Source organism: Podarcis vaucheri (genome assembly GCF_965113315.1).
Source record: "Podarcis vaucheri genome assembly, chromosome: 11".
Lineage (NCBI taxonomy): Eukaryota > Metazoa > Chordata > Lepidosauria > Squamata > Lacertidae > Podarcis > Podarcis vaucheri.
This window is the reverse complement of record NC_138749.1, coordinates 56,445,214-56,461,454: the sequence shown is the minus strand read 5'-3', so window position 1 is coordinate 56,461,454 and position 16,241 is coordinate 56,445,214. Positions and strand designations below refer to the sequence as shown.

Sequence of the window (16,241 nt, the reverse complement as noted above, 5' to 3'; positions counted from 1 at the left end):
CCAGCAGGACTAAACCGCTTCTGGTGCAACGGGACACCGTGACGGAAACCAGAGCGCACAGAAATGCCATTCACCTTCCCACCACAGCAGCAGTGATAACTGCACTGGCCCATCTTCAAAGCCCAAATGTTTTGGCCTGGGCGGAACAGGTCCTTGTACTCTTATTATGCCTTTGCTTGTCTGGTTGGGGGACGGAGAGCGTGCGTAGAAACTCGCCCACTGCACAAAGGTGGAACTTCCGTTTCCTCTGCTCTGCCTACATTTGCCTCTTTTTCTGCCCCACTCCTGCTATAGACAATAGTGAGTTAGTGTCAGGGACTGGGCAGAGGAGTGATGGTGGAGACCGACTCCCCAGCCTGACCTTCCAGAGAAGAAAAAGTCAGTTCAGAATTACAACAGGGGTTTCAGGGAGATCACAGCTCAGAGGCAGATGAGAGAAAAAGCTGGGAAATAATGGGAGAGAAGGAAGAAGAAGTACCAGAGGGGGGACAGCTGACAGATTCATTGTCTTTAGGAAGCATTCCAGACCCCCTGTCTCCCAAAACCTGGCGAGCCTTGAAAGTAGGAGAGCAGAGAGCTCAAAGGCAGAGGGCACATTTCAGCACCCGTAGCTGAAGCATGAGAGAGGAAGGGAGTGGAGACTCACTCGGGGCAATGCCATTTCCAAGCATCTCTCTGTGACTATTGACTAAAAAGCAGTTGGTAAGAACTTCTCCTTGTCTTATCCGTTCCTGGCAACCAGCCATGGGGATTTGATCCTTTGCTGCCTGACAGCTAGATGGACCAGCGGTCTGGCTAATATAAGACAACTTCCTATTTTCCTACTAAAATGGGACTACAAAGTAAGCAAACGCGTCTCTCTCTCTTTTCCCTAGGATAAAAGTACCATAAAAAAGGGTGTGGGTCTGGGACATGGGTGGCGCTGTGGGTTAAACCACAGAGCCTAGAACTTGCCGATCAGAAGTTCAGCGGTTTGAATCCCCACAGTGGGGTGCGCTCCCGTTGCTTGGTCCCAGCTCCTGCTAACCTAGCAGTTCGAAAGCACGTCACAGTGCAAGCAGATAAATAGGTACCGCTCCAGCGGGAAGGTAAACGGCGTTTCCGTGTGCTGCTCTGGTTCACCAGAAGCAGCTTTGTCATGCTGGCCACATGACCCAGAAGCTGTACGCCGGCTCCCTCGGCCAATAAAGCGAGATGAGAGCCGCAACCCCAGAGTTGGCCTCGACTGGACCTAATGGTCTGGGGTCCCTTTACCGTTACCTTTTAGCTCCATGGTAGGGCACATTCTCTGCATGCAAAATATTTAATTCCCGACCTCTCCAGGTACGGATGGAAAAGACTCCTGTATAAAGCCCTGGAGAGCGGCTGCCAATTGGTGGCAGAAATTCTGGACCAAGTTCTGCATTGCAGAACTATCTATGCTATCTAACATGGTATAAGGCAGCTGTAAGTGTATTTCCTTATCCCTTCTTGCCACCTTCTCCAGCCACGGTGAAACATGTATGCTTCTTCAATTTGGCAGTATGCTTAGGGTATTCTGACTCAAAGGGCACCCAGATGGTGGTTTCAAATGGGGTTCAGTGGATGCGCATTCATTGCAAATGACTTCCCACAATCTGCACAAACGGGTGACTCCGTGCTGTGCTTCCACCTGTCCTTGCCTGCCCACTCTGCCTAAGGCAGGATCCGTGGGCTGCAGGATCCGTGGGGCAAGAGTCATACTGCGATCACACCAAAAGCCAGCCCGCCTTGCAAGATTCCAGGACTTTGGGTTTAGCATCTGAGTGCCGCTCTGAGATCCTGGGGAGTTGCCATCTGGCCATGCTGTCACAGAAGGTTTGGAGACGCACGACTTGGCACATTTGTTTTCGATGTTATTGTTTCTGTTTTTAGGCTTTTGAGGACGTTTCAAGCTCATGGTTGCCCCCAAACCAACCCTGGAAACTAGTCAAAACAAAATAAAAAAATTCCTTCCAGTATCACCTTAGAGACCAACTAAGTTTGTTATAGATCCTGAAGCTGAGGCTCCAATACTTTGGCCACCTCTTGAGAAGAGAAGACTTCCTGGAAAAGACCCTGATGTTGGGAAAGATGGAGGGCACAAGGAGAAGGGGACGACAGAGGACGAGATGGTTGGACAGTGTTCTCGAAGCTACCAGCATGAGTTTGACCAAACTGTGGGAGGCAGTGGGCGACAGGAGTGCCTGGTGTGCTCTGGTCCATGGGGTCACGAAGAGTCGGACACAACTAAACGACTAAACAACAAGTTTGTTATTGGTGTGAGCTTTCGTGTGATTGCACACTTCTTCAGATACACTTCTTCAGATATCTGAAGAAGTGTGCATGCACACAATAGCTCATACCAATAACAAACTTAACTGGTCTCTCAGGTGCTACTAGGGACGCAGGTGGTGCTGTGGGTTAAACCACAGAGCCTAGGACTTGCCGATCAGTAGGTCAGCGGTTCGAATCCCTGTGATGGGGTGAGCTCCCGTTGCTCGGTCCCAGCTCCTGCCAACCTAGCAGTTTGAAAGCACATCAAAGTGCAAGTAGATAAATGGTACCTCTCCGGCGGGAAGGTAAACGGCGTTTCCGTGTGCTGCTCTGATTTGCCAGAAGCGGCTTAGTCATGCTGGTCACATGACCCGGAAGCTGTATGCCGGCTCCCTTGGCCAATAAAGCGAGATGAGCGCCGCAACCCCAGAGTCGGCCACGACTGGACCTAATAGTCAGGGGTCCCTTTACCTTTAAGGTGCTACTGGAAGGAATTTTTTAATTTTGTTTCGACTACAGCAGACTAACACAGCTACCTACCTGTACCTGGAAACTGTAGTTTGCTATAGCTGCATGGAACAGTGTGTCTCTGGGGAGAGGGTAAACTACATTTCCCAGAATTCTTTGGGGGAAACCATGTGCTTTAAACAGATGGTGCGAATGTGACTCTGGAAAGTCTGACTGCATCTCACACTCATGCTAATCTTTTCCCGAACCCTTTACAGATTATAGCAAACCATCATATGCAGTCTATTTCCTTTGCATCTGGAGTCGACGTGGTAAGCATTTGATTCATTTATTTAGAACCTTTCTCATTTTGGAACTGATGAAATCATACTGTGGTACTGATGTAAGGGTACTGTGCTGCAACTGATCGCTTAACTTGTTCTGGAAATATCGCTGATTAGACCTTTGCCATTAAGTTCTAAGTGAAAGCTCTGGAAATTCAAAACAAGGCATCATCATTCAGTTTAACACGAACACTCCTGTGATATATGAAGGCACTCTCAGAGGTGTTACAGTAAAGATGAAATGAAGCCAATATGTTGTGAAAATAACTTCATGATTAAAAAGAAAGAAAAAAGGAAGAAGCCCATATTATCAATAGCATAGTGGTCTGAACTATAAATGACTGTATAATGAGCAATTTCTGCTGTGGGCAGAGGTGTTTCTAGTCTCTACAGTTATTTAGCCTCTATTTGTAACCCAAGCGTCAGCTCCTGAAATGCCACTGCCTACTGAATTTTCGGAACGTGAATTGCTTAGTGGCAAGCAAGAGATGGGTGGAGGGGAGGCCCAGTTCAAAGGATTGTTGTGACACAGGGCTAAATTTACACATGCATCTCTCACTACGGTGGCTCTCAGTTTAACACGTGAACTGTCCCCTTTGAAAAGTTTTGCACGACTTGAAAGCAGATGGTATCAAAGTTCCACCCAACTATGCTGTGCATTCACAATTGGAGGCAGTAATCATTTTGCCCGGACATTGAGGTCCAGCTCTGAGGGCCTTCTGGCAGTTCCCTCACTGCGAGAAGTGAGGTTACAGGGAACCAGGCAGAGGGCCTTCTCGGTAGTGGTGCCTGCCCTGTGGAACGCCCTCCCATCACATGTCAGGGAAATAAACTACAGTGGTGCCCCGCAAGACGAATGCCTCGCAAGACGGAAAACCCGCTAGACGAAAGGGTTTTCCGTTTTTGAGCTGCTTCGCAAGACAAATTTCCCTATGGGCTTGCTTCGCAAGACGAAAACGTCTTGCGAGTGTTCCAATTTTTTTCCACTCCCCCCTTTTTCTAAGCCGCTAAGCCGCTAATAGCCTTTTAGCCGCTAAGCCGCTAAGCCTTTAATAGTCGCTAATCCGCTAAACCGCTAATAGCGCTAATCCGCTAAGCCGCTAATAGGGTTGCTTCGCAAGATTAAAAAACCGCTAGACGAAGAGACTCGCGGAACGGATTATTTTCGTCTTGCGAGGCACCACTGTATCTGACTTTTAGAAGACATCTGAAGGCAGCCGCGTTTAGGGAAGTATTTAATGTTTGATGTTTTATTCTGTTTTCAATCTGTCGGGAGCCACACAGAGTGGCTGGGGAAACCCAGCATGATGGACGGGGCATATAAACAAACAAATATACAGTGGTACCTCTGGATGCGAACGGGATCCGTTCCGGAGCCCCGTTCACATCCTGAAGCAAACGTAACACACGTTTGTGCGTGCTGCGTTTTGCCGCTTCCGCACCTGTGCGTGACATCATTTTGAGCGTATGCGCATGCGTGAGCGGTAAAACCCGGAAGTAACACGCTCCGTTACTTCCAGGTCGCCATGGAGCGCAACCCAAAAATATTCAACAACAACAACAATCTTTATTACGGTCCAGAGACCCAACAAATCGTTACAAAGCAATACACAATTCATACAGCCTACCTCTAGGTTAAACAAGCGTTTTGTTCAGACTATAGGGATCATTGGTTCTTGCAACCACCGATAAAAACTTTGCCATATTCATCCTGGAGTTACTTCAACCCAAGGTATGACTGCATAATGTTGTTGTTGTTGTTGTTGTTACTTTCTGAATGCCTGTTGCTGGAAACGACAGAAGGGGAGAGTGTTGTTGCATTTGAATCCTGCTTGTGGGTTTCTCACAGGTTGGCCACTGTCAGAACAGGCTGCTGAGCAGGCCGTTGGCCCGATCCACCAGGCTTGCCTTATATTTTTAGCTGTATTTTTGATCACACAAACATCTTCACTTATTGATGGTATGACCTTAGCCAGAGTTAGGGAACCTGTCACCCACCAGATCAGCTCAAGCAGTGTGGCCAATGCTCAGGGATTATGGGAGCGATATTCCAGCAACCAGTGGTGTAGCGTGGGTTGTCAGCACCCGGGGCAAGGCAAGTAATTTGCGCCCCCTAACCCGTGGATTTGCGCCCCCTAACCCCCAGATGTTGCGCCCGGTGCGGCCGGCCCCCCCTGCACCCCCCACGCTACGCCACTGCCAGCAACATTTGCAGGCCCACAGCTCCCCTCCCCCCGACCCTAGTGATGACTCAAATGGGTGAATTATTGTTGCGTTTGTGAGCTGTGCCCATATCCCTCTGTAGTTACCTCTCCCTTTTCTTCCTCCTCTGCTCCCCTCCCCTTTTTATAAACTTATATTGTAAGTTGAAACTCATCTCTTGCATATTCTCTTACCATAAACTTTGTGCTTTTTTGCTTAAATACTGAAATACTAAATACAAACACACCTCAGTGTGGTACAGATTGTGTTTGGGCACAGAAGAAGAAAAAAGAGTTGCAATGTTCCTCAGCAGGAACATGTGGTATTCTCTCGACTAATATCCCATTGATACAACACTCCTGAAATCCCACCCACAATTTACAAAAGCACTGGGATGGGGGGGCGGATATTACATTTCCCCACTTATAAAATATTGGCTCATTTCAGATGTAACAACAAAAATGTTTTGTTGCTTTAAGAAAATTGTACCTCCTCAAAATGCAGCATGCCATTTTAATTGTAATTTGGGTACCTTTCGATAGATATTGAAAAAGATGGCCCAGTTTTTTAATGGTATTATAGCCTTTGAATTGATGGTTTTATACCAAGGACACGCTCTATTATTTTGCAGGGTTTTCTGTGCCAGAGGTTCTCTCTGTCTTCCTGCCTTAATGTATCTACTCTAGAATCTAATCTCTCTATCTGGATGATATTTATAACACACTCGTCACCATGGTATCCAAGCACAGGCAGCCAGTTGCAAACACTCAGATGAAAAGCAGCGCACCTTTGTTGCAGCATAAAATGAAAACTCACATGATATTCATGGTAGATGTTTGTCTCCTTGCCCCCCCATCTCCCCTCCCTCTGCCAACAGGATACAACAGACTATGTCGCCTATGTAGCTAAGGACCCTGTGAACCGCAGAGGTAAAGTACTGCTTAACATTCAATCTCCTCTTCTTTTTGAAAATGTAGGCTGCTCAGATTCTCATTAAGGCACTGTGTTCTGTTGATAATGGCTTCCCTTCCGCTAACGGTATCATGCACCATATTCAAAGTGTATTCTGTTATTTCTTACATTCGCATCCCGCCTCGCCTCCAAAGAGCTCAGTTGCCAAATCAGATGAGATGTCAGAGCTCTGAAATGGGATTTCCTTTTTCTTAAAATTATGGAAAACAGCAGCTCCGGGGTTTGGAAACTGTGGTGGCCTTCCTTCCTTCCTTCCTTCCTTCCTTCCTTCCTTCCTTCCTTCCTTCCTTAGAACATTTGTTAATTTTCCAATAAAAGACATCCCATTAACATATCAAATCATAATCCAATAAAAAAAACTAAAATAAAAAGTCAAATTATCTTCCGAATTGTAATTTTTAATTTTACGACTTCCCACAGTCTGAAGCATGTCCAAATTTCAGTCCTGCCTCTCATCAAATACGAGCCTTTCATGGAGCTCCTATTAGTGGGAATGTTCAGGGTGACAGGAGAGGATATATTGTTTATTAATATCTTTCCTAACTTGTGCTAGCAAGTTCCTTTACTTAGCGGAGCTACGTTCACCTTCTACATGCACAGCAGATAGCTGGTTGCAGGCTCGTGTGAGCCTCTCACTATTGTACGATTCAGTTTGTCTCAGATTGACTTGTACGTTCATGGTAAGTTCCCTTGAATCCCTCTTAAAAGAATAAAGACACCACAATCTTATTCAAAGTCAATAAAAGAAGTTTACTTACATCAGTTCACAGTTGGATCCCTGAAGGCAGACTTAGTTACAAATATGTACATGCGGATCTACCCCATATGGGGGAATAATCCCAGTGACTGCAGGCTAGCAGTCCAGCAGTTCACACAATGAAAGGAAGATGGAAGAAAGAGAGTTGCTGCGTGACTCGCCCTTTTGTTACCTGGACAGGTTAGGTCACACCCACCTTCTATCACATGCAAAAGGAAGGATGCTCCAGCCAGAAGGAACAGGAAGTTTCAACTGGCTGCACCAAACATTTCCCTGCATATCCACTCTAGGGAAACAAGGAATGTTGTAATTGACTGCTCCCAGTGGATTACATCTCACACTATTCCCACTAGTTAGAAGAAAACCATGTGTAGGCAGGCACAATACTGGAGTAAAGGGTTAACTACCCATGACTGTGGTCCCGATCCAAATGGCCCCTTACACAGTAACTGTTTGCCAAAATGTTAAGAGGTGGGATGAACACAAATCTCTATTATCTTGTCTTGGGGAAGGGCTGTAGTTCAGCAGTAGATAATGGCCGCTCACCACATTTATGGGGGCGGGGGCGACAGTTGTGGCCCCCTTGTGTTTCACCTTCACCCCGGCAGCTAGAGCATGCTTGCTCTCCTCCTGCTGCTGGGGAGTTCCCCTCAGCCAGTCATAGCGAGGGGCCGTCTTCCCACCAAAGAGGGCAAATTTCAGTGGGCCAATTGGAGGCCCCACTTGGAGGGTGGTGTCTTGTTGGATGGTTGGCCATTGGCTGTTGCCTTGCCCATCCTGGCAGTGGGGCTTAAAAGGCTAGCTGCATGTGGCTTCCACAGAGAGCAGAAACCTTCCCACCCACCTCTTTTGAATCAATCCATTTCCATTTCAGAAGGTCCCAAGTTCAGAAGACCATACTGAGATAGCCTGACCAACTGTCCAGCTTGATAAAAGGCAACTTCCTACAGTATATTCCTATGTCTACTTTGGTCCTCAAAGTTGCATTTTGAACCTTATGAAGTAGTTCTGGCAGTGAGTCAATGACTTGGTCAAAGCCATCCACTGGGCTGAGTGGGGATTTGATTTGAACCTCAGTTCCTGCATAGAAATTCACCTAAAAGGCTAGGCAGCTGCTCAGTTTGCATCCATAAGGTGCCCCACTGTTATGCACTGAGCTGAATAGGATCCAAATTGCAGCAGTCTGATTGGTCCTAGAACAATAGGATTCAGAATGCAGCAGTCTGATTAGTCCAAGAACAATGCAGCAGCATGATTGGTTGGCAGGAACCACCCAATCATGCTCCAGATATAAGTGAATCCACAACCTGATTGGCTTACAGTAGAATTCCAGAATTAACCAATCATGTGCAGCCCATTGTGTAAATAATGTATATAAAGCAGATACTTTGAGGGGACATTCATTCATTCCTCCTCACCACTATGAGCTGAATAAAGAGCATGAAATCACGTTGCGACTCTGAGTATATTTCACCCACTAAACTCAGGACATTTATATGGTGCTGCGGACAAGGTTTAACTTAAGGAATGTTTCTCAGTTTGAGCAATCTTTTGAGTTGCTAGCTCAGTCACTTCCTCAGAGTTTTTGTGAGACTCTTCTCTTGCAGCTGTATTAACTAGAAGTAATTAATCAGAAAACGCCAAGGAGGAAGAAAATGATTTGTAACCTCCTAGATGATGCAGTTTAGTGAAATATGTACAGGTTTGCTATAGAAGGTTATAAACTATTAAGTTGGAAGGTGAATGAGCCATTAGTCTACTTCCCCATGAGGGATGGACAGCTTGGTAGCTGTATTTTAAATTTTGGGGTGGTCTGGAGTGACCAAAAAAGAAAAAGAAAAGAAAAGCCCTTTTGGTATCAAAGCAAGAGACCATGGGGACACTCATTATTATTATTTTTAGTGTGTGTGTGTCTTTTAAAAGATACTTTTAATTTTTAGAAAAAGATAGGGAGGCACACAGAAACTGCCAGTGATATTTTTAAAAGCAAACTTTTGGGACGCCTGGGGTTGTATACAACTCAGAGCACACTTATTGAAGTTAATAGGCATTACTAACTTAGGCTCACTAATTTCAGTGGGTCTACTCTGAGTAGGACTGAGTTGAATGCAACCTTGTATGTAGGGGATGGGAAACATCTGTTTTAAAAATAAGTCCCATATATTAGAACTATGGTTTTAAATTTTACTTCTGCCAAAGTTTTTGTTTTTTTAAAAAAATAGCCATAGATTGTTTTAAGTTTATCTTTTTTAAGCAAAGGACAAAGGTGTAAAAGTACTTGTATTTAATTTTTTAAAAATATTTAAATATTTTGCTGGAAGCCTGCCAGAGTGGATGATGATGATGATGATGATTACTACTTCTACTACTACAGCATTGATTGCTTCAAGCTTAGACTCTAAAACAGTGTTTTTCAACCACTGTTCCGCGGCACACTAGTGTGCCGCGAGATGTTGCCTGGTGTGCCGTGGGAAAAATTGAAAAATTCGAAAGATTTTTTTTCAAATTTTTGCCCACTAGGCAGGCGCTGGACTGTGTCCACCCTATTTTCCCTCCATCCTGGGTGGGGATCCGATCGGATGGGATCGGATGAGAGCGGACAGGCGGTCCGCTCTCATCCAATTCCCCAAGAGAGCAGCGGGGCTCTGACATCTCCCTCTCCACACACAGTGCGGAGACGGAGCTGTCATCCGCCGGCTCAGCGGGGATCAGCGGATCGATCCCCGCTGAGCAGAGAACGGTCCACAACGTTTTGGTTTGTCATTAAAGAAAAATATATTAAACCATGCTTGAATGTTAAACCATGCTTTTTTGTGTTTATTTGATTCCTATTCAAGAGAATTACTTTATATATAGTCAGAGTTAAATTTTTTAACATTTTCTAATGGTGGTGTGCCTCATGATTTTTTTCATGAAACAAGTGTGCCTTTGCCCAAAAAAGGTTGAAAAACACTGCTCTAAAATACTTTTCTTGTTTCCCCGTTCCTTTAGCATGTCATATCCTGGAGTGCTCTGATGGCCTGGCCCAGGATATTATCAGCAGTATAGGACAAGCATTTGAACTGCGTTTTAAGCAATATTTGCAATGCCCCTCAAAGATCCCAGCTCTTCATGATAGGTGAGCAAGTACAAGAGGAGTTTTGATTTTTGTGTGGAAGTGCTGTTTCCTTCAAGGACTGCTAAAATAAAAGGAGAGTTCATTTGCAGGAGGGAACAACTGGCTGCAATACTTGACTCACAACAGGTTATTGTGACACCTGCTGCACCCAACAGAATAAGGCTTACATCACTGGAACAGCCTCGCTCAACTTGATGTCTTCCAAATCTTGTTGAATGTGGCCACCAGACCCAGCCAGCACAGTCCAATGGTCAGAGAATGATGGTTGTTGTTTTTCCCCAAAGCTTCTGAGGGGTATCAGGTTGGAGGAGGCTGTTCAGGTAGCGAACTTGGGTGCCAGCCTCAAACCCTTGCTCTCTGTAACAGAGAAAGCAATAACAGTGTCCTTTCAGCTGCCCACTGCGAACTTCTGATCATACCTGCTGAATTGAAGCTCGGTTAAGCAAAACCTCCCTTTGAATTTTCCGCACATCTGCTAAGATCTGATTCAGCAGGTAATATTGGAGTTTTGAAAGGCACAACCACAAAACAACAAGAAAAGCTCTTGGGCCTGGTAGAATTAAATCGGTACACAATACGACCAAAATACAGGTCAAGAAAAAGTGTGGAAGACCCCTTACTCCCAGTCTTGGATTGTACTGCAGCAAAGTAGTTAATACAAGGGACTATTGTATCTGAGAATATGCTGGTCAACAGGGAACCTGTTGAGCCAATTCAAGAGATCCCTCAAACTGTTGGATTATGTCCAAAGGTGAATTCTATAGTTTATATAACAACGGGACTGAATTTGTTAAGGGATATATTTGTCACATTTTAGATGTTGGCAATTAAATAGACAACTGAATAAAAAACTGAAGGAGCAAAGTAACAGAGCTTCTTTCTGACAGGATGCAAAGTTTGGATGAACTTTGGATGGAAGAAGATGTTGAGGCAGCAGCAGAGCATCCATATTACAACAACATTCCTAACAAAATACCTCCGACTGGGGGCCTGGTTGATGCAAGGATCAGAGCCAAGCTCTCCTCTGTTTCAGATCCTACTCAGGTAGGCCAATGACTCCTAGCTTGGTTCCCTTGGGAGTTATTTTAACGGACTGAAAATAGCTGTATAAAGGATAACCAGAAGTATTTAACTTATCATGGATCTTTTAAGCAGAAGGTGTTGATGCACCGGTTGAAAGAGCCAGTTCATACCTCCACTGGGTGGCAGTCCTCCTTACCTCTACCAAAAACACGTGGGTGGATATTTAAGGCAGACCCATCACATGGATGCCCATACACACATAGTCCTGATTTGTGCCATCTATTCTTTTTGTCTTTTTAGGGAAATTGGGTCTAGATGTATATAGGCTTCCACCTGGTCTATGTGTGTTTGAGGAGTGTGCGCCTGATATTTCACCACACGAGGAGCATTGTTGCTCAGCAAGTGTATGAGCAATCTCTACCACAACCCGGGAAGCTCTTCTCTTTGTGTTTAAGGGCTCCTGGTTCCGTTTGGTCAATAATATCCCCCACTGTTCTCCTTTGTCTGGTGGGAGAGTGGATTAGACTGTCCCCTCATGTCTACCTGGAATGCCTGTCCCATCTCCAAGACCACTGAACATCCACACTTGGACTTAATCTTTCAGCAGGAAAAATGTGTGAGCAGCACAATTGAGATCTCAGACAAAATCAATGTGATTTGGTCCAACGTACATTGGATCTTATAAGTGTACTCTGTGGTGAAACATTATGTCTATGTGGGGATGTCTGATATACTGTATACGTTCATATACGAAAGGTGTGTGCTCACTACAGGTAGGAAAGAAATTGCTTGTGATGTGCTACTCCTGCCGTCTATCATGTTGGGTTTCAAACTGCATAGATCACCACGTAGCACTGCAGTCTAGTTTAGATGAGTGGGGGAAATAGCAAAGGTAACCGCTGTTTTCACAAATGCAGTTCTATGGATTCATTCATTTATAAAAATATATCACAGCGGTCTACGACAATACAAAAACATAAAACCAAACAAAAAAATAACAATAAGTTAAAAAGAAGTTGAAAGCAAAAAGAAATTAAAAGCAACCATCAATAGATCAATGTGGGGAATGTACTCTGAATTGCCTGCATAGATCTGGAGGATTAGAAAAATTTTCACCAGCACGTAAAAGTTGACACAGGAAATGCCTGCCGAATGTCTCTTGCTACCCCCCCTTGAATCTCCAAACTGTTTAAACTCCTATGAGCTTGAGTTCAGGGGATTGATGCAAGAGAGGATGTTTTAGACGCTTAAAGGTAAAGGTAAAGGGACCCCTGACTATTAGGTCCAGTTGTGATTGACTCTGGGGTTGCGGCGCTCATCTTGCTTTATTGGCCGAGGGAGCCGGTGTACAGCTTCCGGTTCATGTGGCCAGCATGACTAAGCTACTTCTGGCGAATCAGAGCAACGCAAGGAAATGCCATTTACCTTCCCGCCAGAGCGGTACCTATTTATCTACTTGCACTTTGACGTGCTTTTGAACTGCTTGGTTGGCAGGAGCAGGGACCAAGCAATGAGAGCTTACCCCACCGCGGTGATTCGAACCGCTGACCTTCTGATCGACAAGTCCTAGGCTCTGTGATTTAACCCACAGCGCCACCTGCATCCCTTTTAGATGCTTACTGAAGTCTAAACTACACAACCCACAGACAATTTATCTGTGGGCAACTCTTCCCTCAAACATTAATGCTGCAATGGGTTGTGATTTTCTTTTCCTGCCAGGAATCTTGGACTTTTTGGCAAATCTGCCATGGTGAATATTTGCGTCACTTTTCATTCATATGGAAGCAACATTCATTGAGTTACTTAAATTTATTGTGATTTATATCTATGCATATATAGTTGTGTGAGATAAGTGAATAGCAGTAGATTTCATATACACTGTCCTTTTCTGTATTCTTCATGTAATCTTGAATGAACATACATTTACTGAAAAGATGGCAAAGTGGGAAGAAAAGTACTATGATGGGATTTCTTCCTTGGTATTCTACTTTGCATCCCTAAAGTCCTTATTTGCGGGTTCACCCACACTGACCTTTTGCCCCACACTTTCTAGGGGCAAAAGGGACCTATGCCTAGAAATTCAGCAAAAAAGGGAGGCTGGATGAGCCCTGCATTGGGAAACAAAGTTTTACACGTAGCCATCATATGATTATAATAATGTTCCAGCATCCTTTCTGCGTCTCTGTGTTTGTAAAAGTTCATTGGAAATCATTAGGCTGTCAAGTTTGTTCCAGGAAAGGGTGATTGAACTGGAGGGGTTCCTTTTATAGATGTAATATACCTACTTTGTCATTTAGAATTACAGGGGTTAATAAAACAGGAAAGGAGTGCAATTTCCCCGAAGGTCATCATTTCTCTCATCCTCCTCCTACGCAAACTCATTCATAAAAGAATGCTCAGTCATAGTGTCATACATGATGAATGAACGAAGACTGGGTTTGGGTAGAATTGCACCTGGACCAATCATATAAAAGACCCACTGAAAATGCATTGCAGTTTTTAAAAGGTAGAGTTTGCATGAAGACTATTTTTACTGCCACCTTAGTCTGCATCCGCAATGGGAAGAGAGCAAACATACTACCAGAGCCAATACGTAAGGGACCTATTTGGTGAAGATCAACAACAGCGACCCAGTAGGCAAGGTAAGCTTTGCTTTGAATGGTTGCACTTTTGCTGCATGAGTTCTAGAGGCAAACAGAAGAATGTGGATTGGTGGAAGTCTTCATGTCATAGGCTTAAAATCTTTTTAATTTTTTAAAATTTATTTGGTTTTTCAGATTAAAATTTTACAGTCATATACTGAACATACATAATAAAAAACAAGATTCCAAGGAATCTCCTGGAATTCCTTTTGTGGTCCTATTAATAATTTCCTCCTGCATCTTTTATAATGATCCAAATCTTTTACATCTCCATTGTGTCTAGAATTCACCATTAAACTACAAGTGATATTCCAATCCAACTAACGATTTTAACTGTTTGCAATGCTCCTTAAGATAAGAGCATTGTAAATTTATTTTCCCCATTCCTTATTAAAATTTTGGTCTTCCTGATTTATGATTCTTCCGGCCATTTTAGCCACTTCGGCATAGTCCATCAATTTCATCTGCCATTCTTCTCTGGTAGGAACTTTATCTTCTTTCCATCTCTGGGCCAATAACATCCACACAGCCGTGGTCACATACATAGATAGTCTTTTCTGCTCCCTTGGCAGTTTGGCAGCTAGAATTCCTAAAAGGAAGGCTTCAGGGTTTTTGTAGCAAAGGTTATTTTAAACATTTTTTTTCCAACTCATTCTATATCATTTCCCAAAATCCTTTTATTTGCTTACATTTCCACCACATACAGTATGATAAAAGGTGCCTTCTTTTCCCTTACATTTCCAACATACTTTTGAGCATGCTTTAGTCATGGACTTAAATTCTATGGCTGTCTCTTTAAAAAAAAAAAGTTTCTTCCACCATACAGCGGTGGGAAAGTTGAGGATGGGTGAGCGAAAGGAGGTGGAGACAAATGCAAAACTAAGCCAACAAACATTCTGGGTGGAATTCAGCATAGCACAAAGGAGATGGTTCTTCCCCCATGGGAGTATTCATAACCCCCCAGAGTCAGTGGCGTAGCGTGGGTTGTCAGCACCCGGGGCAAGGCAAGTAATTTCCGCCCCCTAACCCATGGATTTGTGCCCCCTAACCCGTGGATTTGCGCCCCCTAACCCCCAGATGTTGCGCCCGGTGCGGCCGGCCCCCCCTGCACCTCCCACGCTACGCCACTGCCCAGAGTAGATTTTGGGGAGACACAGGGGCACTCAGTGGGAGGAGGGGGGGAAATAGCCTTATTGTGGAAGCAGAAATCCTTGCACTGACTCCCACCGCATGGTTGAATCCAGCCCTATATATTATATAGAGAGAAGATGGCCGTAATTGGAAACCTTTGAGGCTTCCTTTTCTTCTGATACATAAGCCATTTCTGCAAGCCCCTGAGAATATGTCTAGGATGCAATTTATCCCCTTTGTTTGGGCTACGAGAAGTACTTTTATCCCCATAACTTGTGTATTCAAACAGCATTCTAACTCCTGAAATAATTCAGTATATTTCATTAAATGCAGCACGTTATGCCCATCATCCATCTGAACCCACCCATCATTTTGACAAAAAGAACATTATCCACACGCACAAGAAGCCCTGATCCTGCCATAGGCACCCACCTCATTGCACCTCTAGTGTGGAAACAGCCCGAGGCCAAAGGATGCTCTTTTAAATTGCCTTACTGCAAACTGGGACAAAAAAAAAGGTTGCATTGATTTTTGCAGGCTCTTTGGACATTTACAGCCTGCCGGAAGGAAAATCTAATGTAACCCCACCAGGAGAAGTACCGGCATATGTGAATACGCAACACATAAATATGGAAATCCTTCAGGCTCTTCAGGCAGATGCTGAAAACCTGTTTAGTGGAACAACAGAAAGTACCAAAGACAGCAGCCCAGGAAAAGATCTTTTTGACATGAGTAAGTTCCTCCTGAAAATTCTCTAAAAGCCTCTCTTTGAATTTTCCTTGCATCTCAGAACTCAGTATTTTGCCAACAATCATTCAGTTAATAGCTGTAAGGGAGGGGTGTTTCTTTAGCTGTTGTAGTAGGCAGGACATGTGGCAACCCTATATAGAAAGGTAAAAAAGGTAAAGGACCCCTGGATGGTTAAGTCCAGTCAAAGGCAACTATGGGGTTGCGGCACTCATCTCGCTTTCAGGCCGAGGGAGCTGGTGTTTGCCCACAGACAGCTTTCTGGGTCATGTGGCCAGCAGGACTAAACCGCTTCTGGCACAACAGAACACCATGACGGAAACCAGATTGCCCAGAAACGCTGTTTACATTTCTGCCACAGCAGTACCTATTTATCTACTTGCGCTGGTGTGCTTTTGAACTGCTAGGTTGGCAGCAGCTGGGACAGAGCAATGGAGCTCACCCTGTTGCGGGGATTTGAACTGCCAACCTTCTGATCAGCAAGCCCAAGAGGCACAGTGGTTAAGACCACAGTGCCACTCGCGTTCTATACAGCCCCAAGAGGCTCAGTGGTTTAGATTACAGCTCCACCTGTGTCCTGAATA

General features: G+C 44.6%; 1 protein-coding gene across 3 annotated transcripts in view; it reads left to right on the top strand.

The window, feature by feature from the left end:
• The window catches only part of SHC3 (SHC adaptor protein 3), a 60,345-nt gene that overhangs the window by 33,261 nt on the left and 10,843 nt on the right, over positions 1 to 16,241 (top strand). For all 3 annotated transcript variants that reach the window (XM_082241582.1, XM_082241583.1, XM_082241581.1), the window contains 6 exons: positions 3,000 to 3,053; positions 6,145 to 6,196; positions 9,988 to 10,114; positions 11,002 to 11,158; positions 13,683 to 13,779; positions 15,448 to 15,642. In XM_082241582.1, coding sequence (XP_082097708.1) covers positions 3,000 to 3,053; positions 6,145 to 6,196; positions 9,988 to 10,114; positions 11,002 to 11,158; positions 13,683 to 13,779; positions 15,448 to 15,642 — 682 coding nt within the window. The remainder of the gene's footprint in view (positions 1 to 2,999; positions 3,054 to 6,144; positions 6,197 to 9,987; positions 10,115 to 11,001; positions 11,159 to 13,682; positions 13,780 to 15,447; positions 15,643 to 16,241) is intronic.